The 17,457-nt window shown below is 44.3% G+C and overlaps 1 protein-coding gene across 1 annotated transcript; it reads right to left on the bottom strand.

Annotated features, from left to right (window-relative positions):
• Window positions 1-8,351: 8,351 nt before the first annotated feature.
• Window positions 8,352-10,070, bottom strand: LOC123737608 (uncharacterized). Its single transcript, XM_045713264.2, has 3 exons — window positions 9,819-10,070; window positions 9,668-9,726; window positions 8,352-9,562 (listed from the first exon to the last, which is right to left on the bottom strand). Exons 1-3 carry the CDS (start codon window positions 9,854-9,856, stop codon window positions 8,352-8,354), a joined length of 1,308 nt encoding a protein of 435 aa, XP_045569220.2. The 5' UTR covers window positions 9,857-10,070.
• Window positions 10,071-17,457: the final 7,387 nt, after the last annotated feature.

The following is a 17,457-nucleotide window of genomic DNA, read 5'->3' as shown; positions in this document are numbered from 1 at the left end:
ACACTCCACTGCAAAGTATTTGAAAATACTGTCAAATAATACAATTTGTCCGACTATTTGGTTTTTACAAATAAGCATTCAAATACAAAAATACGTTGTTTTTTTTGGGGGGGGGGGCTGTGTATTACAAGATCCTGAAATACAAATGTTTTTGAACACAGGTCTGCGCTTAAATGTAGCATTTGCATGAAAATACACAAATATGTATTGTATTGTAATATACTGCATCATATTCTATTGTATTTGTTGTTTCTTTGTGATTATATTTGAAATCCTCAACTGTTATTTTTTTCTGAAGACAGATTCCAATTCTTCTTTCTGTTAGACCCTCCAGGCCCTATTAGTCTACTGAGGTCAGTCAGTTGTGATTGTAACCATCAGATCCAAAATTTCAGTGGTGAGTAGCCACTGAGCTGTTGTCAACTCGCGATGGCAGACTTGACCTCACATATAGACACACCATGCCCACCAGAGCACACACATAGCCTACATACGATTCAGGTAGAAATCAATACTGACTCCAAAACAGACAATTATTATTTACATTCATTTATTTGTTTGTTTTACAACTCAGTTTTAGGATCAGGTAGTACTGCCTGCTTCACCTCCTAAAATTAAGAAAAAAATATTTGAGAAGCAATATAGAGACATTATAAAGAGGCAACTCAGTATAATTTACTGCTGCTTTCTATATATTATCAAAGCCACTTAAACGTATACTGCTCCATAGACATGTGTTCAAATAGAATTTGTTTCTTTGAAATACTTTTTTAGCTGCTCTTAATTGAGTTTGTCACTCCAGGCAGGCTCAATCAACCCTCAAAGAAAACCAATACTATTTGAACTCAGGTTTGTTTTCACCTCAAACCTTGAGATCGCCTCTTATAAGTGAGTGGAGATCTCTCCCTCGGGCATGAGCCATTTCATGTCTGACACGCCGTCGTAAATGCCCACGCGGCAAAGGTCACGTGACATCAGGCTGAAGTAGCTCAGAGATTTTTCATTGGACTTCACCCTGTTTACCAGCACAAACAGGAACTGTGACAAATAAATCATAGTTATGTTCAGTAGGGCACAACGTAGCAAAACGTTCTGCAACGGAAACTAAAACCTGTGGTTTTATTGGACGAGACCAATGTCAACAGTAGTTCAATATATACAGTATCTCACAAAAGTGAGTACACCCCTCACATTTTTGTAAATATTTGAGTATATCTTTTCATGTGACAACACTGAAGAAATATATATATATAATATTTTGTGTGGCCACCATCATTTTCCAGCACTGCCTTGACCCTCTTGGGCATGGAGTTCACCAGAGCTTCATAGGTTGCCACTGGAGTCCTCTTCCACTCCTCCATGACGACATAACGGAGCTGGTGGATGTTAGAGACCTTGCACTTCTCCACCTTCCGTTTGAGGATGCCCCACAGATGCTCAATAGGGTTTAGATCTGGAGACATGCTTGGCCAGTCCATAACCTTTACCCTCAGCTTCCTTAGCAAGGCAGTGGTCGTCTTGGAGGTGTGTTTGGGGTCGTTATCATGTTGGAATACTGCCCCGTGGCCCAGTCTCCGAAGGGAGGGGATCATGCTCTGCTTCAGTATGTCACAGTACATGTTGACATTCATGGTTCCCTCAATGAACTGTAGCTCCCCAGTGCTGGCAGCACTCATGCAGCCCCAGACCACGACACTCCCACCACCATGCTTGACTGTAGGCAAGACACACTTGTCTTTGTACTCCTCACCTGGTTGCCGCCACACACGCTTGACACCATCTGCACCAAATAAGTTTATCTTGGTCTCATCAGACCACAGGACATGGTTCCAGTAATCCATGTCCTTAGTCTGCTTGCCTTCAGCAAACTGTTTGCGGGCTTTCTTGTGCATCATCTTTAGAAGAGGCTTCCTTCTGGAACGACAGCCATGCAGACCAATTTGATGCAGTGTGCGGCGTATGGTCTGAGCACTGACAGGCTGACCCCCCCCTCCCCTGCAACCTCTGCAGCAATGCTGGCAGCACTCATACATCTATTTCCCAAAGACAACCTCTGGATATGACGCTGAGCACGTCCACTCAACTTCTTTGGTCGACCATGGCGAGGCCTGTTCTGAGTGGAACCTGTCCTGTTAAACCGCTGTATGGTCTTGGCCACCGTGCTGCAGCTCAGTTTCAGGGTCTTGGCAATCTTCTTCTTTATGTACAGCAACAATTCTTTTTTTCAGATCGTCAGAGAGTTCTTTGCCATGAGCTGCCACGTTGAACTTCCAGTGACCAGTCAGTATGAGGGAGTGTGAGAGCGATGACACCAAATTTAACACACCTACTCCCCATTCACACCTGAGACCTTGTAACACTAACGAGTCACATGAAGCCGGGGAGGGAAAATGGCTAATTGGGCCCAATTTGGAAATGTTCACTTAGGGGTGTACTCACTTTTGTTGCCAGCGGTTTAGACAGTAATGGCAGTGTGTTGAGTTATTTTGAGGGGGCAGCAAATTTACACTGTTATACAAGCTGTACACTCACTACTTTACATTGTAGCAAAGTGTCATTTCTTCAGTGTTGTCACATGAAAAGATATACTCAAATATTTACAAAAATGTGAGGGGTGTACTCACTTTTGTGAGATACTGTATATATATATATATATATATATATATATATATATATATATATATATATATATAGGTTTTGGTGAGTCGCTCTTTTCAGGTCCAGTAGCTGCTCTCCTGCTCTCACCTTTTCAACGAATTCTGGGGCCAGAGCTCCTGAACTAGCCGGTCCTTGAGCACTTCATAGTCACCACTCCCCCTGTTGATGAAGAGCAGGATGTGCCCCTTCACCTCTGACTGGTACAGACCCACTGCTGTGTGAGAGAGAGAGAGAAAGGAGAAAAAGGAAATGAGAGAGAGCGAACGAACGACAAAGAGAAAGAAAGGTATGGGAAATAGATATCAAAATAGGCATGTGACAGTACATTAACTGTCTGTAGGTATAGTCTGGTTATATGACTGAACATGAAAGGCTAATAATACAAAGATGTGATGCCACGGTATAGTTTTAACAAGGCTGGTACCCTAGGAAGGTGATGGCTTGCTGAAAGAACAGGCATTTCTCAGCCTTGGCGTACAGGTCATACTCCAACAGTCGTCCAAGTACCTTGCGCACCAAACACACATGCTCGGCGCGAGTAGCGGAGTATACCAGAATGTCATCGATATACACCACTACACCCTGCCTGTGCAGGTCCCTGAAAATCTCGTCGACCATTGGGGTCGGGAATTCTGTCAGGGGTGCGTAACTGGTGGCATGGAAGTCAAACGCAGGAGAGCAGAACTTGGTAAATAGCCGGAGCCGTTTAATGTACATAACTACCGGCATACAAAAATAACAAAACACATGGGCACAAAACCCGTATTGCACCAGTCACATAAAGCACACGTACTTACAATAAACATTTCCCGACAAGGAAAACAGAGGGGGGGGGAACAGAGGGGGAAACAGAGGGGACATATACAACATGTAATTAGGGAATTGAAAGCAGGTGAGTGCGACAACCAGACAAAACAAATGGAACATGAAAAATAGATCGACGATGGCTAGAAGACCGGTGAGGTCGACCACCGAACGCCACCCGAACAAGGAGAGGAACCGACTTCGGCAGAAGTCCTGACACAGACTCATATTAAACATCTCCAATCCAAAATTAAATCTAGAATCGGCTTCCTATTTCGCAACAAAGCCTCCTTCACTCACGCCGCCAAACATACCCTCATAAAACTGACTATCATGCCGATCCTCGACTTCGGCGATGCCATTTACAAAATAGCTTCCAATACTCTACTCAGCAAACAGGATGCAGTCTATCACAGTGCCATCCGTTTTGTCACCAAAGCCCCTTATACCACCCACCACTGCGACCTGTATGCTCTAGTCGGCTGGCCCTCGCTACATATTCGTCGCCCGACCCACTGGTTCCAGGTCATCTATAAGTCTATGCTAGGTAAAGCACCGCCTTATCTCAGCTCAATGGTCACGATAACAACACCCACCCGTAGCACATGCTCCAGCAGGTATATCTCACTGGTCGTCCCCAAAGCCAACACCTCCTTTGTCCGCCTTTCCTTCCAGTTATCTGCTGCCAATGACTGGAACGAATTGCAAAAATCACTGAAGCTGGAGACCTATATTTCCCTCACTAACTTTAAACATCAGCTATCTGAGCAACTAACCGATCGCTGCAGGTGTACATAGCCCATATGTAAATAGGCCACCCAATCTACCTACCGCATCCCCATATTGTTTTTATTTACTTTTCTGTCTTTTGCACACAGTATTTCTACTTGCACATCATCATCTGCTCATCTATCACTCCAGTGTTAATTTGCTAAACTGTAATTACTTCGCTACTATGGACTATTTATTGCCTTACCTCACCACGCCATTTGCACACACTGTATATAGACTTTCTTTTTGTTCTATTGTGTTATTGACTGTATGCTTGTTTATTCCATGTGTATCTCTGTGTTGTTGTTTGTGTCGCACTGCTTTGCTTTATCTTGGCCAGGTCGCAGTTGTAAATGAGAACTTGTTGTCAACTAGCTTACCTGGTTAAATAAAGGTGAAATAAAAAAATGATAATTAAAACCAGGAACGCACAATCCCTCCATCAGTTCTCAGACTGTCCGCAATAGGCTGAGAGAGGCTGGACTGAGGGCTTGTAGGCCTGTTGTAAGGCAGGTCCTCACCAGACATCACCGGCAACAACGTTGCCTATGGGCACAATCCCAGCTTCGCTGGACCAGACAGGACTGGCAAAAAGTGCTCTTCACTGACGAGTCGCGGTTTTGTCTCACCAGGGGTGATGGTGGGATTTGCGTTTATCCTTGAAGGAATGAGTGTTACACCGAGGCCTGTACTCTGGAGCGGGATCGATTTGTAGGTGGAGGGTCCGTCATGGTCTGGGGCGGTGTGTCACAGCATCATCGGACTGAGCTTGTCACTGCAGGCAATCTCAGCGTTGTGTGTTACAGGGAAGACATCCTCCTCCCTTATGTGGTAACCTTCCTGAAGGCTCATCCTGACATGACCCTCCAGCATGACAATGCCACCAGCCATACTGCTCGTTCTGTTCGTGATTTCCTGCAAGACAGGAATGTCAGTGTTCTGTCATGGCAGGCAAAGAGCCCGGATCTCAATCCCATTGAGCACGTCTGGCACATGTTGGATCCGAGGGTGAGGGCTAGGGTCATTCCCCCTAGAAGTGTCCGGGAACTTGCAGGTGCCTTGGTGGAAGAGTGGGGTAACATCTCACAGCAAGAACTGGCAAATCTGGTGCAGTCCATGAGGAGGAGATGCAGTGCAGTACTTAACCTCTCTCGGGTATGTGGGACGAAATCCCACCTAGTCAACAGCCAGTGGAATCGAGTGGCGCGAAATACGAAAAACCTTAAAAATGCTATAACTTCAATTTCTCAAACATATGACTATTTTACACCATTTAAAAGACAAGACTCTCGTTAATCTAACCACATTGTCCGATTTCAAAAAGGCTTTACAATGAAAGCAAAACATTAGATTATGTTAGGAGAGTACCCAGCCAGAAATAATCACACAGCCATTTTTCAAGCAAGCATATATGTCACATAAACCCAAACCACAGCTAAATGCAGCACTACCCTTTGATGATCTTCATCAGATGACACTCCTAGGACATTATGTTATACAATACATGCATGTTTTGTTCAATCAAGTTCATATTTATATCAAAAACCAGCTTTTTACATTAGCATGTGATGTTCAGAACTAGCAAACACACCGAAAAAATTACTCTTGATAATCGTTTACAAAATACATAACAATTATTTAAAGAATTATAGATACAGAACTCCTTTATGTCAGATTTTAAAATAGCTTTTTGGCAAAAGCACATTTTGCAATATTCTGAATAGATAGCTCGCCATCACGGGCTAGCTAATTTGACACCCACCAAGTTTGGCGTTCACTAAATTGGATTACCTTTGCTGTTCTTCGTCAGAATGCACTCCCAGGACTTCTACTTCAACCACAAATGTTGTTTTGGTTCAAAATAATCCATAGTTATGTTCAAATATCCTCCGTTTTGTCCGTGCGTTCAGGTCCCTATCCGAACGGTGATGCGCGGATGCATGTCGTGACAAAAAATGTCAAAATATTCCATTACCGTTCTTCGAAGCATGTCAAACGCTGTTTATAATATTCCAACCGGGCGACGTTGTTTTCGTTCAAAGGCTGAAAGAAAAACATGGCCACTTCTCGGGGCCACGCATCTCCTGTCTCTGAGCCACCAGCCTGACCACTCACAAACAGTGCTCCTGTACCTAGCCCAGAGACAGCAGAGATCTCATTCCACTTTCTGGCACCTTCAGAGAGCCTATGGGAGCCTTAGAAATTGTCACGTTACAGCAGAGATCCTGTATTTTCGACAGAGATGCCACAGAAGCACAAGAAATGGTCAGAGAGGGCACTTCCTGTGTGGAATCTTCTCAGGTTTTGGCCTGCCATATGAGTTCTGTTATACTCACAGACACCATTCAAACAGTTTTATAAACTTTAGTGTTTTCTATCCAAATCTACCAATTATATGCATATTCTCATTTCTGGAAAAGAGTTGTAACCAGTTTAAATCGGTACTTTTTTTTATCCGGACGTGAAAATACTGCCCCCTACCCTAGAGAGGTTTTAATGCAGCAGGTGGCCACACCAGATACTATTACTTTTGAATCCCCTTTGTTCAGGGACACAAAATTCCATTTCTGTTCATGTCTGTGGAACTTGTTCAGTTTATGTCTGTTCTCATGTTCATACAAATATTTACAAGTTAAGTTTGCTGAAAATAAAAACAGGTGACAGCGAGAGGACGTTTCTTTTGAGGAGTTTATTTTAACTTCATTTGCAGTGAAATGATAAAAATGTATCTTTAAATTGTCTTGGGAACAGGAGTTGATAAATATTTCTATCAGCGTCTCAGGGTAAATGTGAATGCATGTGTAATCTTTGACACTTTTGCTAACAGACAGCATTTCAACCACATAAAATACACACCCAAGACTGAAGTTAGCATTCTCAGCTTTCCATTTCCTCATCTGTCAAAATGACATTTGGCACAGGACCAATGTGTTCTAGCATGCTACCTGCGCCTTCAATCATTTTACCTGTTAAGATTAGTAATGCATTCAGTCTATCAACGTAAGACATTTGTGAGCACTACTTTAGTCTTATGGGGCAACAAGTTGCATGTATTAAACTATAGTTGACAAATGGCCTACCTAATGTAAGTAAGCAGAAACTTGTCCAAATTAGGGGTGAAAGTAGCCATTAAACTCAGTTATGGTGGATCAAACTGAGCAGGTAGCCAACTTTAAATTGATTTGTTTGACAGAGTCAGACAACCATGAAATGCGAAACGGAGCCTGTGCATACTACAAAACACAGAATTAAGATGTTTACATGCCATAGTAGCCCATCTCCAGGGTACAAGCTTTCAGGTTTTTGTAAAACAGGATTTGATCTTTACATGTCAACACAAAATAAATACTTCAGTATCCATGTAAACGTGGTTCAGTGGCTTTAATGTAGAGCCAATCTTGGGATTTGTCAACCAGCAGCAAAGAAATTATACATTTGAAATCCAAAAGATTAGGAACTGTGAACCACATTCCCTTTTACTACAAATTGCACTGGCAACCAACACTGTTCTCAACCAGCAAGCCAAAGGTAGACATTAAACACACAATATTTCAAAAACACAAGGAGGCACTTTTAAAGGTATAATATTTTATTGTTTTACAAGTAATGCAGGGTAGCATGAGCAGCAGCAACTCCCTGGCCGTCGCAAAAGCATACAGTGGAAGCTTAAAGAAAGTGTCAGCAACAACTCAGAATTGTCATCCAAAGGATGAATCTACATTTACAATTCTGTTGATAGATGATTAGTACAAAGGATTTCAAAATCAGAACGCAAAGTTCAGATGTGTAAAAGTTATACATTGCATCCCAGTAGCCGTTCCCTTGTGGTGGGGTTCCTTTAACAGGTTGTGAGTTTTTAGCAGGTGGGGATATGCTTCTCCGCTATCAAAAAGGTATAACCTCCCCAGTGGTGTGGCAGGATTGGGAGTAGACAGTTCTGCCATTCTCATAAACGATTTGTAACTATATTGGGATGAGAACTGACTGTTCAACGATGCTGCCTTGAACGCTGCTGGAGCTGACACATTAGGTGCCTTCATTGTCACCATCAGACACAAAATCCTGAGAAACATCACTGCTGCTAAAATCCATGTTGCTTGAGGAGTTGGCCCTCCTGTTCAAGGCTGTGCTTCTGCCGAGGCAAGGGCGCCTGTCGCTTCTGCCGAGGCAAGGGCGCCTGTCGCTTCTGCCGAGGCAAGGGCGCCTGTCGCTTCTGCCGAGGCAAGGGCGCCTGTCGCTTCTGCCGAGGCAAGGGCGCCTGTCGCTTCTGCCGAGGCAAGGGCGCCTGTCGCTTCTGCCGAGGCAAGGGCGCCTGTCGCTTCTGCCGAGGCAAGGGCGCCTGTCGCTTCTGCCGAGGCAAGGGCGCCTGTCGCTTCTGCCGAGGCAAGGGCGCCTGTCGCTTCTGCCGAGGCAAGGGCGCCTGTCGCTTCTGCCGAGGCATTTGAACCAGATTCCGCACTTGAGGCACTGTGGCCGGTTGCTTCACATAAGGTATTTGGGCCAGCCGTGACGCTTGCTGAGGCATTGTGGGTGGCTGCTTCTGCTGAGGCACGGGAGTCGGATGCTTCACCCAAGGTATTTGGGCCAGCAGTGACACCTGATGAAGCATTGTGGCCAGGTGCTTCACCTAAGGTATTTGGGCCAGTTGCCACGCTTTCCGAGGCATTGTGGGTGGCACTGTGGCCAGTTGCTTCTGCTGCCGAGGCTCCGTGGCCAGTTGCTTCACCCAAGGTATTTGGGCCAGCCGTGACACCTGATGAAGCATTGTGGCCAGGTGCTTCACCTAAGGTATTTGGGCCAGTTGCCACACTTGCCGAGGCATTGTGGGTGGCACTGTGGCCAGTTGCTTCTGCTGCCGAGGAACCGTGGCCAGTTGCTTCACCTAAGGTATTTGGCCCAGCCGTGACGCTTGCTGAGGCATTTCGGGTTGCTGTTGAGGCACGAGAGTCGGATGCTTCACCCAAGGTATTTGGGCCAGCCGTGACGCCTGATGAAGCATTGTGGCCAGTTGCTTCACCTAAGGTATTTGGGCCGGTTAGCACACTTGCCGAGGCATTATGGGTGGCCGCTTCCGCTGCATTACGGGGGGCCGCTTGCGAGGCACTGTGGCCAGTAGCTTCCGCTGCCGAGGCACTGTGGCCAGTTGCTTCCGAGAAACCGTGGCCAGTTGCTTCACCTAAGGTATTTGGCCCAGCTGTGACGCTTGCTGAGGCATTTCGGGTTGCTGCTGCTGCTGCTGCTGAGGTACGGGATCCAGTTGCTCCACCTAAAGTATTTGGGCCAGTCGTGGTTCCTTTTAATTTATTTGGGGGAATATATCTATAGTTACCTACGAAATAAAAGAAAGTTACAAATCGTAAAATGCCAGCATTTGAAGTTCTGGGATTTATACAGTGTTATTTTTACTGAATTAAATGTGTAGAACAAAACACACCTTTAGGTGGAGGATAACAGGTTATCCCTCCAATTAGCAGGCAACAAATCCAAGAAATTCTAAAGAAAAAGAAAAACATCCTAGTCAGTTAAATACAGCTACCTGTAAAACATGGAAGACAAGGGAAACAAACTAGAGCCATACAACTTACCTCAAAGACATTTCAAAACTCACAGCCATTTTTCTCATCAAAACCTCAGTATTCAGAACTAATGGTAGCCAGAAGCCTTACCAGGAGATCCCTGATATTGTATCTGATTGTCTTTCTTGCTGTGCCTTACAAAGGAATCCTAGACCCTTCTAATCTGGCTGGTTAATTAGGTACATCTGCAAGCCACTGAACATCATTTCCATTGGTCCAATTTCCCAATTGAGATTAGGTGCGCTTGATTTCATTCAGCTGGTGTGCTGGAGGGTTTGCGCATCATGGACAAATCCAATGGTTTTAAAGAGTGAACTCTACCTACCCATTGCACTGGGTGAGCTTAATCAAGTGCACCTTTTATTTCATGCTAATTAATATCCTGCCAGGGGCTTTTGCAGGTGCAACCTCAGTGGTCCGGTAGAAGTGTGATATGCAAAAATATATTTTAGATTTTTCAAAGTAGCCTCACTTTGCCTTGATGACAGCTTTGCACAGTCTTGGCATTCTCTCAACCAGCTTCACCTGGAATGCTTTTCCAACAGTCTTGAAGGAGTTCCAACATTTGCTGAGCACTTGTTGGCTGCTTTTCCTTCACTCTATGGTCCAACTCATGCCAAACCATCTCAATTGGGTTGAGGTCGGGTGATTGTGGAGGCCAGGTCATCTGATGCAGCACTCCATCACGCTCCTTCTTGGTCAAATAGACCTTACACAGCCTGGAGGTGTGTTGGGTCATTGTCCTATTGAAAAACAAATGATTGTCCCACTAGGCGCAAACCAGATGCGATGGCGTATAGCTACAGAATGTTGTGGTAGCCAGCGTGCCTTGAATTCTAAATAAATCACAGACCGTGTCACCAGCAAAGCAGCCCCACACCATCACACCTCGTCCTCCATGCTTCATGGTGGTTACCAGACATGCGGAGATCATCCGTTCACCTACTCTGCGTCTCACAAAGACACGGCTGTTGGAACCACAAATCTCAAATTTTGACTCATCACACCATAGGACAGATTTACACCGGTCTAATGTCCATTGCTCGTGTTTCTTGGCCCAAGCAAGTCTCTTCTTATTGGTTTCTTTGGGTAGTGGTTTCTTTGCAGCAATTCGACCATGAAGGCCTGATTCACGCAGTCTCCTCTGAACAGTTGATGTTGAGATCTGTCTGTTACTTGACCTCTGTGAAGCACTTATTTGGGCTGCAACTTTTGAGTCTGGTAACTCTCATGAACTTATCCTCTTCCGCAGAGGTAACTCTGGGTCTTCCTTTCCTGTGGTGGTCCTCATGAGAGCCAGTTTCATCATAGCTCTTGATGCACTTGAAGAAACTTTCAGTTCTTGAAATGTTCCTGACTGTCGTTTCCCTTTGCTTATTTGAATGGTTCTCACTATAATATGGACTTGGTCTTTTACCAAATAGGGCTATCTTCTATATACCACCCCTACCTTGTCACAACACAACTGACGCATTGAGAAGGAAAGAAATTCAACAAATGAACTTTTTACAAGGCACACCTGTTAATTGAAATGCATTCCATGTGACTACCTCATGAAGCTGGTTGAGAGAATGCCAAGAGTGTGCAAAGCTGTCATCAAGGAAAAGGGTGGCTACTTTGAAGAATTTCAAATATAAAATATATTTTGATTTTTTTAACACTTGTTTTGGTTACTACATGATTCCATATGTGACTCACCACCTGGATTCGATCTTATGTAGTAAAATGTGAAATTGTGTTTTTTTTTTACATCTGCTAAAAGTAGAGACTCAGAGCTTCAAAATGGTGTATATCATGACAGTTGATGAACTTTTAATCTCACTTTTGAGAAAATCACTTTTGAATGTTTTGGTATGTAGTTTAGAGCTCTTCTTTGTCTACACCCATTCAGCATCGTTCACGATGATTTGTTTACCTCTGGATAACATGAAAACAGCCTAACCAATTCTGCTGGAAACAATTTCATGATGCTTTCTTGCAGACGTTTACTGACATCGGCCATATTCAACGGGTGTTGTACACACGTCACGTAACGTTAGCTAACGAGCTAGCCAGCTAACGTTAGCTAGATAAACAACAATGAACAAAGTGGTAACAATGCCACAGTGCTGGGAGCTAACCAACCAGGTCCAATGTTAGCTAGCTAACATTAGGCTCTAACTAGAAAAGCAAATGGCTCTGGGAAACAAATAATAACGTCAGCTAGGGAACCAGCCAGCTAACTGTACACTTTAGCTTGAAATGAAACCACTTTGTCAAAATTAGAAATGTGTCATATCTGAAAATGTAGCTAGCTAATGCTAGACTATAAACATGCATCATGGACGGTCTCCCTGTCAGGAATGCCATACCACGGTTGCACGGTTTGAAGATGTTATCCGGAGACAGGTGTTTTCTCCATCTCTTTAGCTATCATACTCTAATTACACTGATTTCAAATCTTGATCCTCCAGAAAACGGAGAGAAACACTTATGCAGCTCCACTATACAAAACATTTTTTAAAAAGCAGCGTTCGACAGGATTACCAACACAGACTGACGAACTCAAATAGACAGACGACTTCAATATGGCAGACCAATCCGAACTCCTCTCTCGGCATGTCCAGCCCACTCATTATCTCAAACAATCATGGCTAGTGAGAAGTTTGCTTACTTTTACTGTGGCTTAACCAGCAAGGCTCGTAATTTAACAATTGTATTGGTATTTACAGATGGCATACATGTTTGTTATTAAGGCACATGAAAGTTCACATGTTCAAGAAAGAATTTCTGCCAAAAAACGCATTTAGATTTTTACGTTCAAACGGCTCTCCTGTGAAGTCGTGACTTGCGACATACGCCTAGTTCCCTGAATAGGGTCACATATGTGTTATTTCATAGTTCTGATGTCTTCACCATTATTCTACAATGTAGAAAATAGTAAAAATAAAGAAAACTCTTGAATGAGTAGGGGTGTCCAAATTTGAGTGCTACTGCATGGTAGACAAGAGATTGTCCAACAACACAGAATTACATTTTTTTACATAAAAGCAGAGCATTGAATGCGTATACAATTTCATCCCGTGTCATGAGTATTTGGCCAAACAGGCAGTCGACTACAGCAGGCACATGTGTTCATTTGTGTCAATGTTTGTGAATGAGTTCCATGTATCCTAGCTAAGCTTCCCTCCTAGTGCCTTGCCGGCTTCATCATTGGAACTTAAATGGATACATTTAAGGTCTGAGTTCTCATACTATGTAGTTAGATGATTTCACCAACAATACTTGGTTTAGAAAAATGTACTTGTTCTTATTTTTTTAATTTCACCTTTATTTAACCAGTTAGGCCAGTTGAGAACAAGTTCTCATTTACAACTGCGACCTGGCCAAGATAAAGCAAAGCAGTGCGACAAAAACAACCACACAGAGATACATATGGGATAAACAAACGTACAGTCAATAAAACAATAGAAAAATCTGTATACAGTGTATGCAAATGAAGTAAGGAGGTAAGGCAATAAATAGGCCAATAGTGGCAAAGTAATTACAATTTAGCAATTTACACTGGAGTGATATATGTGCAGTTGAGAATGTGCAAGTAGAAATACTTGTGTGCAAAAGAGCAGAAAAACAAAAACAAATATGGGGATGAGGTAGGTAGTTGGTTGGATGGGCTATTTACAGATGGGCTGTGTACAGCTGGAGCGATCGGTAAGCTGCTCTGACAGCTGACGCTTAAAGTTAGTGAGGGAGATATAAGTCTCCAACTTCAGTGATTTTTGCAATTCGTTCCAGTCATTGGCAGCAGAGAACTGGAAGGAAAGGTGGCCAAAGGAGGTGTTAGCTTTAGGGATGACCAGTGAAATATACCTGCTGGAGCGCGTGCTAAGGGTGGGTGTTGCTATGGTGACCAGTGAGTTGAGACAAGGCGGAGCTATACCTAGCAAAGACTTATAGATGACCTGGAGCCAGTGGGTTTGGCGACGAATATGTAGCGAGGACCAGCCAATGAGAGCACACAGGTCACAGTGGTGGGTAGTATATGGGGCTTTGGTGACAAAACGGATGGCACTGTGATAGACTGCATCCAATTTGCTGAGTAGAGTGTTGGAGGCTATTTTGTAAATGACATCACCGAAGTCAAGGATCGGTAGGATAGTCAGTTTTATGAGGGCATGTTTGGCAGCATGAGTGAAGGAGGCTTTGTTGACATTCTAGTCTGTTCAAGAATATCTTTGTTAATTGATAGGTTAAACCGTTCCAGGCATTGTAAAGTTCAAGTACGCTGAATCCATTTTTTAAGACCCTGTGGTACGATAAATGGACTTGCAGGAGGAATGAGCTATAGGTTAAAAATCTATTGACGCTCATGTGAATCAGTATAGGTAACAAAGAAATCGATAAATTTAAGCTAAACATATCAGGTTTTTGCATGGGCTGCATCTTAATCCACTTTATCCGCCTGCCCATGTCGCCCTTCCGCATCTGGTGCACCTGAGCTACAGCGGAGTTTGTCAGACCATGTGACATAACAGAAATCCATCTTCTCACGAAAGCATCTGTGGCATCTGAACGGTTTGGCCTACAAACTATTATGACCACTATGGAAAGGGGAGACTCACGAATATGGTTCCGTTTTGCTCTACGACCCCAACAACTTTCACAGACTCATCTGAACGTAACCCATACAAACTAATGGAAGTATGGAGGTAGTTGTGTCAACACACATAAAGGGTTAAATATGTGCCATCACCTAGATATTGGACAGACTTCAAAACTTTGCCATTTATAGAAAGGTGTTATTCAATGTGTTTCTGTGGGCAGCAAAGGCAAAATTCTATATTTTATCAAAACATTGTGATAAAATGTTGATACCTAAAGTGTCCCAAAAATGTATACAGCTAATTGATCATGGTATGAACGTTTAAAACAATTCCTTATGTTAGCTTAGTACTCTCCCTAAGGCTCAGACTGCGGTTGAAGAATACGTCTGGATTGTCAACACCGTGTACAATGCATGCCTACATAATGACATCTAAAGTGCACTACATGACCAAAATTTTGTGGACAGCAGCTTGTTGAACATATCATTTCAAAATCATGGGCATTAATATAGAGTTTGCTCCCCCCAATTTCAGCTATAAAAGCCTCCACTCTTCTGGAAAGGCGTTCCACTAGATGTTTGAACATTGCTGCGGGAACTTCCTTCCATTTAGCCGCAACAGCATTAATGAGGTCAGAAACTGATGTTGATTGATTAGGCCTGGCTCGCAGTCGGCGTTCCAATTCATCCCAAAGGTGTTCGATAGGGTTGAGGTCAAGGCAATTTGCAGGCCCGTGAAATTCTTCCACACCAATCTCAAACCGTTTCTGTATGGACCTTGCGTTGTGCACAGGGGCATTGTCATGCTGAAACAGCAAAGGGCCTTCCCCCCAAACTGTTGCCACAGTTGGAATCACAGAATTGTCTAGAATGTTAGAGATTTCCCTTCACTGGAACTAAGCGGTCTAGCCCAAACCATCAAAAACAGCCCCAGACCATTATTCCTCCAACAAACTTTAGTTGGCACTATGCAGTCGGGCAGTTAGCGTTCTCCTGGCTTCCGCAAAACACAGATTCTTCCTGCCCGATGGGGGGAGGGATCAGTCTCTCCAGAGAACTCACTTCCATTGCGCTAGAGTCCAATGGCAGCGAGCTTTACACCAAGTGTTGTAACCGAGGACAGACGATTACGCGCTACAGCACTGTTCTGAGAGTTTGTGTGGCCTGTCACATCAACAGGACTTATTTGACCGGGTTAGCATTTGACAAACTGACTTGGAAAAGTGTCATCCTGTGACTGTGCCACGTTGAAAGTCACTGAGCTCTTCAGTAAGGCTGCATGCAAGGCTATGTGCTCAATTTTATACGCTGATGAGGCCAAAATAGCCCGAATCCAGTAATTTGAAGGGGTGTCAACATACACAAAATAGGACCATGAGGAAGGTCTGACATTTCGCCACTTAACACTAACGTAGAACCAATATTTGAATTTGAACAACCAGTAGCAAATGTAAACACCAGATATTTCAAAACTGAGCCACATTCCCTTTTACTACAACCTGCACTGGCAACCCACATCATATGTTTGAAATCAGCAAGCACAGTGGGCACAGGAGAACCCTCAGTATTTCAATGACACATTTGTATTTATTCAATCATGCAAGAGTACCGGCAACTTCCTGGTCAAAACAAAAGCATGACTAAAACCTGAAAGAAATTAAAACAGTGTCAGCAACAGAATCTTATTTAATCAATTTGACATTAAAAGTCTTACCATCAGCTTCTAAAGGATGACTCCACCATTAGATTTTCCTGTTGGCACATACATGGTTAGTAAAAAGGACTTCAAATACAGAAAGCAAAGTTAAGATCAGATTAAAGTTGTACGTTACCTTGTAGGATCCTTTACTAGTGGCGGGTATGTGCTTGGTTCAAATATGCCAACATCACTGTCATTGGGAGCATTTCAACTGTCAACAGGCATAATCAGTCAACAGGAACTGTAGGAACGGATTGGGACTTTTCAACGATGCTGGCCTGAGAGCTACCAGAACCACCATCTTTAGTACTTTCGTAGTGTTTCTGCTGAGACATGGGGCCAGTTGCTTCTGGGGCATTTGGGCTGGATGGCAGACTTGCTGAGGCATGGCAGTCAGTTGCTTCTGCTGCTGGGGCATTGGAGCTGGATACCACACTAGCGGAGGCTGCTTAGGATCAGCGTCCAGCTGCTTTTGCATCGGAGCTGGATGCCGCACTTGCTGGGGCATAGGGGCCGGTTGATTCTGCTGCTTGGGAATTTGGGCTGGATGCCACACTTGCTTCTGCTGCTGAGGCATGGCAGTCGGTTGTTTCTGCTGCATTCAAGCTGGACGCCACACTTGCTAAGGCATGGCGGTCGGTTGCGTCTGCCGCCGAGGCTCAGTGGCCGGTTGCTTTTTTTTGCTGGGGCATTTAAACCAGATGTCACACTTGTTGGGGCACGGCAGTCGGTTGCTTCTGCTGCTGGAGCTGGATGCCACACTTGTTGGGGATTGGGGGGCGGTTGATTCTGCTGCTGCGGCATTTGAGCCAGATGCCACAGTTGCTGGGGAAATTGGAGCTTTATACCACACTTGTTGAGGTTGCTTAGGATCAGCGTCCGGCTGCTTTTGCATCAGAGCTGGATGCCACACTTGCTGAGGCTTCTGGTGCCGAGGCATGGCAGTCGGTTGCTTCTGCGGCATTGGAGCGGGATGCCACACTTGCTGAGGAATGGGGGCCGGTTGCTTCTGCTGCTGGGTGAATTTGGGCTGGATGCCACACTTGCTAAGGATTCTGTGGCATGGCAGTTGGTTGCTTCTGCTGCTGAGGCACAGCAGCCGGTTGCTTCACCGAAGATATTTGCGCTAGCCGCCACACTTGCTGAGACATTGTCGCTGGTTGCTTCTGCCGAGGCGGCATGGGAGACGGTTCCTTTTGTTGCTGGGACACAAGACAGTTTATTTTGTTTAGCTAGGCAAGTCAGTTAAAAACAAATTCTTATTTACAGTGACCGCCTACTTGTGAAGTCCACCGGCCAAACCCTCCCCTAACCCAGACGACGCTGGGCGAATTGTGCGCTGCCCTATGGGACTCCCGATCACAGCC

Source organism: Salmo salar, chromosome 02 (genome assembly GCF_965601325.2).
Source record: "Salmo salar chromosome 02, fSalSal1, whole genome shotgun sequence".
Lineage (NCBI taxonomy): Eukaryota > Metazoa > Chordata > Actinopteri > Salmoniformes > Salmonidae > Salmo > Salmo salar.
This window is presented reverse-complemented; position numbering and strand designations above follow the sequence as displayed.